This window comes from Cebus imitator, unplaced genomic scaffold (assembly GCF_001604975.1).
Source record: "Cebus imitator isolate Cc_AM_T3 unplaced genomic scaffold, Cebus_imitator-1.0 Scaffold224, whole genome shotgun sequence".
NCBI classification, from domain to species: Eukaryota; Metazoa; Chordata; class Mammalia; order Primates; family Cebidae; genus Cebus; species Cebus imitator.
This window is the reverse complement of record NW_016107539.1, coordinates 3,264,663-3,274,678: the sequence shown is the minus strand read 5'-3', so window position 1 is coordinate 3,274,678 and position 10,016 is coordinate 3,264,663. Positions and strand designations below refer to the sequence as shown.

The 10,016-nt window shown below is 44.9% G+C and overlaps 1 protein-coding gene across 10 annotated transcripts in view; it reads left to right on the top strand.

Moving 5' to 3' along the window:
* BCAS1 (brain enriched myelin associated protein 1) overlaps positions 1–2,059 on the top strand; it is a 118,795-nt gene extending 116,736 nt beyond the window's left edge. For all 10 annotated transcript variants that reach the window (XM_037727264.1, XM_037727261.1, XM_037727262.1 and 7 more), the window contains one exon: positions 604–2,059. In XM_037727264.1, the coding sequence (XP_037583192.1) occupies positions 604–678 (75 nt within the window). In that variant the 3' untranslated portion in view covers positions 679–2,059. The remainder of the gene's footprint in view (positions 1–603) is intronic.
* The last annotated feature ends 7,957 nt before the right edge of the window (positions 2,060–10,016 follow it).

Below are 10,016 nucleotides of genomic sequence, written 5' to 3'. Positions count from 1 at the left end.
CCCAGCTACTCAGGAGGCTGAGGCAGGAGAATCAATTGAACCTGGGAGGCAGAAGTTGCAATGAATCGAGATCGTGCCACGGCACTCCAGCCTGCGTGACAGAACGAGACTCTGTCTCAAAAAAAAAAAATAGAAGACGGATGTTAGACAAAAAATTAGATAATAAGATCATTTCAGAGAGTGGTATGTTCTGACAGAAAATAAAACAGGATGATGAACCTAGGTGGTAACTGGGGAGGGGCCAAAGTGAGATAATTGGTTGGGGTTTCTGCACCCCAGGTGCTAAGTGCATTCTAAGAATGAACTCGCTTTATCTTGGGAACAACCCTCTAAGATAAGTCTGTCATTTCCATTTTAAAGAAAAAGAAACCAAAGCACAGAGATAAGTAATTTGTCCAAGATTTCACCAAGCTAGAAAGTCACGTAACTGGGCATTGAACCAGTGCATCTGATTGGAGACCATTCTCTTATCCACCACTGAAGAATGAGCTATATTAATTTAGCACAGCACCTAGCACAGAGTAAGTGCTACATAAGTGGCCATTGTTGCTGTTGAAATTACAGATCTTCGACAGGCAGCAACATCTTTCTGTTTTTCTCCAGGGACCAAAGCGGATGTTGGATGCTCAAGTGCAAACAGACCCAGTATCCATCGGACCAGTTGGCAAATCCAAGTAAACACCACGGATCCCACCAGGTTCTCCTGCCAACAAGATGTGTTCTCCTTACTCCATCTCCTCCCCAAACACGTTCTATGTATATATTCTTCTGATGGCCAGCAAGCGAAATTCTGCCTAGAAATTAAGCCCGAGCTGTTGTATATTGAGGTGTATTATTTACGTCTCTGGTCCAGTCTTTTCTGGCAAATAACTGGAAAGATGGTTTAGCAGGTCACCTAGTTAGGTCGGAAAAGTCGATGATCACCAAGCAGGAAAGGGAGGGGACAGAGGAATGCATTAGGGTTAAGTGATGAAAATGGTGGTGGTGGCCAGGAGTGGTTGCTCGCACCTGTAATCCCAGCACTTTGGGAGGCCGAGACAGGTGGATCACTTGAGGTCAGGAGTTCAAGACCAGCCTGTCCAACATTATGAAACCCCGTCTCTACTAAAAAGACAAAAATTAGCCAGATATGGTGGCACACACCTGTAATCCCAGCTACTCGGGAGGCTGAAGCATAAGAATCGCTTGTACCCGGGAGTTGGAGGTTGCAGTGAGCTAAGATTGTGCCACTGCACTCCAGCCTGGGCAACAGAGCAAGACTCTGTCTCAAAAAAAAAAAAAAAAAAAAATGGCAGTGGCAAGTAAGTTGTAGAAGAGAAATGCTGTGAGAAGGAATTAAGCATTGTAGCAAACACATGCTCATCCTCTAAGCTTGAAGAGGGGAGATGAAAATCCGTTTGTTTAAATTCACATCTCAAGGAGGGAGAACCCAGGCGTGCTGGGCGGTTGCCAGTTTCCTAGAATGGAATGTGTGGGGTATGAAAAATGAATGGATAAGCGTTGTTTTTCACAGGGTCCTTGTAAGTTATTGATGAGAGGGAAAAGATTGACTGGAGAGGGCTTAAAATGATTTGGGAAAACAATTGCTTTTGAGGCCCAACGTCAAGGGCAAAGACTACAACTTAAAAAAACAAATAAAAAAAAAAAAACAAATAAAATTGCACGGTTATTTTGCAACACAAGGGGGCAGCAAGGTCCCCATTTTTATCCTGTATTCTGTATCCCTAACAAAGATGTGGTCTCTGCTATCTTACATTATTAATGTTTCTCAGATGGCTGAGGGGCTCGCTTCATCTGTTCTGTCTGACACTCATCTCAAGTGTGTCTGTCATTCCTAATGTTCTCAGGATGTGCTCTGATAAAACCCTCCCTATAACCTCAGTTAATAAAAATTTACAGAAGATTTATTCAAATACCTAAGTTGTTTTTAATACCTGTACAAAGAAGTAAATAGGATCCTGAGTCTATTAAAATGTAATTCAAAGTAGCATATGATTGACTGACAGTCATGTAAACTGTATCTTTCTCTGATTTAATAAACAGTACATTTACTTCTAAAGTATCTTTTAATTTCCAATTTTCAAAGCAGTCCCACTGCATATCCGAGATGTTCTACCTTCTACAGTAGAAAATCCATACTATTCCTCCATTTTCTTTTTTGGAAGATAATTCTCTCCCAGATCCTCCCCAATTTCCTTGTATATGGGCACACACACACAAATGTGTGCACGTGTTTGCAGGTACACACACATGCATGTATAGGAAAGGGCTGTCTTGCCACTATGGTGGCTCACACCTGTAATCCCAGCATTTTGGGGGGCCAAGGCAGGCAAATCACAAGGTCAGGAGTTGGAGAGCAGCCTGACCAACATGGTGAAACCCCATCTCTACTAAAAATACAAAAATTAGCCAGGTGTGGTAGTGCATGCCTGTAATCCCAGCTACTCAGGAGGCTGAGGCAGGAGAATCACTTGAACCCAGGAGGCGGAGGTTGAAGTGAGCTGAGATCAGGCCACTGCACTCCAGCCTGGACAACAGAGCGAGACTCCGTCTCAAAAAAAAAACAAAAAAAAGCGCTGTCTTAGGCCAGGTTGCCTGGAGCAGAGCCTGAGATGGGGATTTGGACGCATAGGATATACTGGGAGTGGGCTCCCAGGGAAAGGGGTAATAGAAAAAGAAGAGGGCAAGAAAGGAGTTGGGCAAGGTTGGTTTCAGCTGGAGCATGAATTGCACCACCCAGATAGTTTGACCTTGAGGCAAGGGGGCCAGCCTTTGAAGCCCTGTAGGTGAGTTCTGGGCTGCCCTGGGAGGTGGGAGGATGAGCAGGCTGCCCCCCTTGAGCTGCGAAGCTGGTTGCCTAAGTAACTGGAGGATGAGTGCATTGACAGTGTCCACTACAGACACAGGCATATATGTTCAGATATGTATTTATACCCATATTCGCATACATGTGCACATACTCATGCGTATGAATATATATCGTGCAGGAATAGATCCATGCACTCACACAGTCATACTTACATGCAAATAAACACATGTAACTAACACAGATCCACACATACACATTGGCTGACACAAATCTATCTCTTAAGCAATTCATCACACATTGATCGGAGGTAAACATTGAATACACTCTCCTGATGTGGACCTATACTATAAGGACAAGTTTGCTGCTTATGCAAATTACACCATGGCTTTGGCAAATAGGCATTTGGAAAATGTGTTCAGAAAAATACAGTATCACTCAAAACCCCGATGTAAGTGAGGACAGGATCCCGCGCTGCTGGGGTCTGTGAGCTCCCAGTTCGGACTGGCTGAAGTCGTGTTTCAAATAAAGACCAGAGGTCTCTTCCTTGCAGCTGGCTTAGCATCTTCAAACCTCCTTACCATACCTCCAGAGTACTCACACCTGTGCCTCACCCAGTTGAGAACTATCTCATGCCACTTGGTATCAGAATGCTTAACTTGGAACGAAGCAGGAACACAGCACTTGGGGAAGCCTGTGATGGGAGGGTCCATCCTTGCCACGGGATGAGTCAAGGAAACCAGGCAGCTGCCATTCCTTTGTCTCCAAACACCAGGAGCTCCTGGGCTGCAGTCCATTGAGGAAGGTGACGGTATCATTTACAAGTTTCACCTCGCTGAGTACGGCTTTTCGCCCAGATAAGAAATGCCCCTAGGCAGGAGTGAGAGAAGCAGACTGAGTAGCCAAGGCCAGTTCCTTAGTCAGTTACTAAGGCAGATGGAGCCCTCCCAAGCCCCCCACTCAAACAAAACAAAACAAAATAAAACAAAAAACGTTCTTTGCTGAGAATCTCTCTACAAAGTGTGCCAACAGTTTTTATAACTGATTTCTTCTGGGCCAAAAAAGAGAATCGTCTTTTAATGGAATTGCTTTTATTTTTAAAGCAAGGAAGGCCAAAGAGAAGTAAAGCAAATGACTTATTGGGAGAACTCTAAATTCAGTTATAGCTTAAGAAACAAATTCACACTCTATTTTTTTTTCTGTGTGTGCGTTTGTGTTGTTGTTGTTGTGTTGAGATCCCATTCCCGATGCGTTTACAATAAATACTAATGTGCACCCCTTATGCTGAACTAGAGTGAAAAAGAGCAGAAACTCACCAGTGAACCCAAGAAAGCCTTTAGGACACAGATTCCCAGAAATGCCACTCAGAACAAGCAGTGGGGGACATAAGCAAAGCAAAAGTGGCACAGAAAAAATATTATCAAAAGGGAAAGAAGAATTCAGACCTGTGGGAGGGAGCAAAATGCCTTTATTATTATTTATTTACTTATTATTTATTTTTAGGTACGCAGGGAAGTATGTCTTCTCCCATGTCAAGAAGAATTGGCCTTTCCAGGAATGGAGCTATTGAGCTGAAATGGCTGCCACTGCGCGCGCACACACACACACACACACACACACACACACACACACCTCTCCCTTCCAGTTCCAGCTGACGGGTGACTTTCTGACTGGTATCCATAAAAGAATTCATTCAAAGCAGTTGTTCCCAGCAGCCCGTGTGGTCCTTCCTGAATTCATCGTCTTGGGGAAGGAGGCACATACCAAAATAGAAGCAAAAATGGGAAGAAAAAGAGGAAGTGTAATTCCTATGTTTCTGTTGTATGAATCCCCTTGCTTTTTAGACAAATTATCGGGGCTTTAAACACACACTCTCTCTCCTCCCTCTTCCCTCCTCCCTCCTCCCACTTCACACACGCACGAACACACACACACACACACACACACACACACACTCTCTAGATTGTTCTTGTTTGTTTGCAAACAGTCCAGAAGCACTGAGGTCTCATTAAATTAGATTCCAAGTGTCTTTTAAAAAAAAATTAGATTTCAAGAAATCAAGAATCCGTATCCTTCCCCTTCTCAAAGCGCCTGGAAGGGCACAGATTTCTCCAACACGAATCTGACAATGTTATTTCTTATGTCAGATGATCCCAAGTAGATCTTATACCTTAAAAAAATAAAATCGGCTACACTACCTACCTTAAAGGGAAGGGAAAAAAACTGATTCCAGTTATTAACCAACCCAAGGTACAAACACAGGGGAAACTGGGGGATGTGCTCTGCAGCAATGTCAGATTACAGGCGCTGGTTTTAACCATCCTTTGAATGTCCCTCTTTAAGCCTTTTTAAAAGGCAATTTTGCACAGCGAGTAGAATTAGGCTTCTCCGTGGTCAAGATTTTGTTCACTCTATCAGTGCAAATGAAGTGGCCCCGGCCCGCTGGAAATTACAGTCTCCATTAGGAAGAAAAGAAATTACTTACCGAGCAGCAAATTCTCTAAATTTGTAATTCAGATCTTTAGCGCAGAATGCTGGTCAGGATCCAGCCCTTTGCATAAATTGGTTTTCTGGGGAGTTTAACCCCTTAGCCTCTGTTGCCCTTCTCTGGAAAGACATCCCCGCGACCCTCTCCATCTCCTGGCCCTTTAACTTGCCCCAGCAGAAGTTGCAGTCCACAATTTCACCGAAGTAGGGATAATCCATTATCCCACATTACCGTTTATAAAGTGCTCTGGGTACAATCTGTAATTTCAAGCTGTATTTCCCTCACTGAACTTAAGTGCTTCCTTTGTTACATTTCATTACTGGGGACTGACATGCACCTGTATAGATTTTTTTTTTTTTTTTTTTTTTTTTTCTTTTTTTTTTTTTTTTTTCCAAATGAGCCACTTCTTGACAAAATGGCCCCCAGCTGCACATCTGCTAATGACAGCCGCGGAAGGGCTGGTTTCTTACTTGATCTCCTCTCTCGGAAGCATGTTTTTGTCAAAATGCAGCCACGTGGGGGAGCTGCAGGACCTGGGGTTCTACAATACCCAGTCCTTTTTCCCTGCTTGCCTAACCAGGAAACTGGGCCAAAGCAGCCTGACAATGTATTTGATTAACTTCTAGAAAGCAGTCAAGCTTAATGAGGAGAACTAGATGGAGAAAGCTGAACTGGGCAAGTCAGTTGCCTTCTATGATTCTCAGCCCTCCAAACAAAGATAAGGTTGGTTGGATTGTATTTCCATTCTTATCTGCTCCATCTTGGAAGAAGCTCAAGGAAGTCTGTGTGATTGCCAAACGTTTAGGTTGGTGTCGTTGGCAATGCATTTAAATAACCCTTACTGGCCCATCCTGCTCCATGGAGCAGCCTTAACTCTCATCCTCTCCACTCCCAACTAGAGAGCAAGTGACTTCAACTCTGAATGTCCTCCTTCAACAATCGATTAGTAATAGAGCCTACGTGTGGGGTTGCTGCCAACATGCAGTGAGATGGTGCACACCAAACATTCAGTCCAGTGGCTGGCACGTTGTAAGCACTTAGTAAATGCAGGCTATTTCATCATGGGGGACTTTTAGCACCAAGTAACAGAAAACCCCCACCTGAATTGGCAGATAATCGTCATCATAAGGGTGTTTATCATTGAGTATCATAGGTGTTCTATAACATCTTTGGCTTTGATTCTCTGAGACTGTGTTCCAGCTAACGACGATAATAAGGAAATGTATCGTTTCCTGTAACTAGTGTTCAGTCTCACAGCCTGGCTCTGATTCTCTGACACTCTGTTCTGCCACGTTCCATGGGTTGACTTCATCCTAAAACTGTTCCAAAGGATGGCTGCAGTTCCAGGCCAAGGGATGATGAGAATACCATAATCAGTTTTCATGGCTCATTTCGGTGAAATCGTTAGTGAGAAGGCAATACGCTGATGCGGTCGACAGAAAACAATGATGATATCAGTGGTTTGAAGGCTAACCTTTCCCCAAACTAATTATGCCCCTTCAGTTTAGATCCATGGGATTTGTGTCATGACAGTCCTCACCTTCCAAAGCAGGGCCACTAGACTGTGAACTTATCAAGATCTGGGCCTTCTTGTCTTGCTCAATCATCGTTCTATTGTTGGTGTCTAGCACAATGCCTGGACCTGGGAGGTACTCAACAAATAATGGTTGAAAGGTTAAATTGATAAACAAATACTCTGCGGCCACACCCGTGGTGGATCGCCTTATCCTCTAGCGTGAGTTTGTTTTAGCTCCGAATACCTGATCATGCTAACCAGACATCCACTCTTCCCAGGTGATCAGCCCAGTGGTTCTAAAAGTACAGTCCCAGGACCAGCAGGCTCAGCGTCACCTGAGAACCTATTAGGAATGCAAACTCTCAAGCCCCACTTTGTGCCCGCAGAATCAAAAACTCCTGGGGTGGGACCCAGTAACCTGTGGTTCAGCAACCCCTCAGGTGGTTCCAAAGAAGGAGAACATTGGAAAACCATTGGTCTAGGTAGAGCTACCACTTCACAGAATATCAACAGGGTGTTTGGTCCAAAGCTGGCCCTGAAGATGCATGGATAATAACAGCTAACATTGGACCTCACTAGATGCCAGGTATTGTGTGTCACATCACTTAACCTTGACAGATGAGGAAACTAAGGCTCAGAGAGAAAAAAAAAACTTAGCCCGAGAACACAGATGGCAGAGCCAAGGTTGAAATCCATCCTAAGCACACAAAGTCTTGCTTTCATGTCTGTGGGAGAGACAGGCAGGCAGAAGACAAGAATATAACGTAAGAGAAGCAAACGCAGGATGTTGTGGGACTCAGGGGAAGGCACTGGTGCAAGACCGCAGGGGGTAGAGGTAGAGGTCGGCCACTTTGGGGAGGTGACAGCTAACTCACAAAGAATGAATAAGCGTTGGACAAAAGGGCTCCCAGAAGAACAGCAAGTACAAAAGCCTGGAGTCCACAGAGAGAATGGCAGGTAGCTTAGCATGGCTGGAGGGAGACTGTGGGGAGGACAGATAAGAAGATGGAAGCTGGGGACGCACCAGGGACCATCAGGGACTTGGAGTAAAGAGTCCATAGTAGGAAGTTTAAATTTTCTCTTGAGGGCAACGGGGAGCCATGGAAGATATTTGAGCTGGAGGGTGACATAGGTTTATATTTTGGCTGCAGGGAGGATCTAATACTCTAATACCAAAGCAATTCAACTCATATTTACTGGATGGCCTGAGCTGTCTTTTAGATATTTATTATACTGTGTCATCATTTTTATTAAGCTTCTTTGAAAATTGTAAGAAAGAGAGAAAACCTCTAAATGGCTTTGACACTTAAAAGGACACTTAAATGATTATTTCTTTTTCTTTTTCTTTTTTCTTCTTCTTTTTTTTTTTTTTTNATAATAGGGTGACAGCTCCAAATAAAACCATGGACACCCCCACCCAACTATAATGGTAACTGGTTTGGTTTTTTTTTTGAGATATAATCTCACTTTGTCACCCAGGCTGAAGTGCAGTGGCAGGATCTCGGCTCACAGCAATCTCCGCCTCACGGGTTCAAGCGATTCTCCTGTCTCAGCCTCCTGAGTAGCTGGGACTACAGGTGCGTACCACCACGCCTGGCTAAATTTTTTTGTATTTTTAGTAGAGACGGGGTTTCATCATGTTAACCAGGATGGTTTCGATCTCCTAACCTCGAGATCCACCCGCCTCGGCCTCCCAAAATGCTGGGATTACAGGTGTGATCCACCGCACCAAGCCTGAAATGGTTATTTCTAAGTGTTGTAAACGTGAACTTAGAATTTGGCCTCGTCTTTCACCCAGATGATTCACACCCATGATCCAAGGCCGCCTTGAGCAAATTACTTTTTCTCAGAGCCTTAGTTTCTCTGTGGAACGGGAATGCCAACAGCACTTGTCTCAGAAAATTGCTGAGAATAAACGAGACACGTATTTATGGCACGTAGGCGCGGTGTCTGGCAGGTGAAGAGTGCTGGGTTAGCTTACTGATGAGGACGCAGATGACCTCGGCCTGAGATAGAACATCTGTGTTCACTTTCACGGACTCAAGACCACCCAGCCTTTGGGACATCCTTAAATTTTGTCCCAGCTTCTCCTCATCCTCATAAGCAGTTGGCTGGCTGGCTTATCTAGAAAAAGGAAAGGAAGGAGGAGAGAGAGCAAAGAAAAATGTTCATTTTCCCGGCTGTTCATCCCATTTTAAAGTCAGGTCCACCCTTGGCTGTCCTTGGCTGCATGGTGGCATCTACCTATAACGTTGGCCAGGTCGCCGTGGAAGCAGGTGCTGTGTCTGCCTTGCCCCATCATCTTCAGCCCACCTGAGTTTACCTGCATCACTGACAGCTTCCCACCCAGAACTCCTGGTTCTTTGCTTTTCCTCTTGGTGGCTTTCTCCAGGGGCTGTAGGGGCTTATTTAGCCCACCTGCAGGGAATTTTGAAAAACCTGAAATTTTATGTCCCCAAGGGCAACCCTCAATCAATGACAGATGAGAGATGGCAGGCAAACATCTCAGCTGCTCCATCTCTCAGTGGGACATTGCTGAGGGGTTGTCTTCATGTTCTCTCAAGGGTCCTCAGCAAGACCGAGCCACCGTCACCCACAGCAGGAACATACTTGTGAGCACACCGCCACACACACATTTGTGCTTCCTGGGATCACTTCCCAAATAAACTACTGGCACCCAAATTCTTGTCTCAGGGTCTGTGTCTTAGGTTAAAAACATCTGTGTCTTCGGGTTTTCTCGGGAGCATCTTCCCCATGACGAGTAGCTGAATAGAAGGACATTAATATGGGCACTAGTTTAAAGGTTTTGGAAGAGTTTCAGAGACAAACATAGGGCATGAGGCCCACCCAGAGATTAGAAATAGAAGAAACAGAACTGCCACCAGAGACAGACAGCCAAAGGGAAGAGGCGATGTCACTGGAGCCAGGGAACTGGGCAACCTGTGGGACGTAGAACCCCATGTGGACGGGCGCGAGGCTGCTTGCGGGTAGCTGGAACCAGGTGGGGGCTGTGTGAAGCAGTACCTTTTTGCTGACTGGAGGGAGGAGGCAGGAAAAATAGGTGTCAGTACCTCCCACTGGCTCAACCTAACCAGAAGCCAGTTGGCAATGGAAGCTGGGAAATGCAGTTTGAAGAGAAGCTTGGAAAAAAGAGTAAACAGACAAACATCTAGCAGAGTTGGAGGCTCTACTTTAAGAGGAGAAAA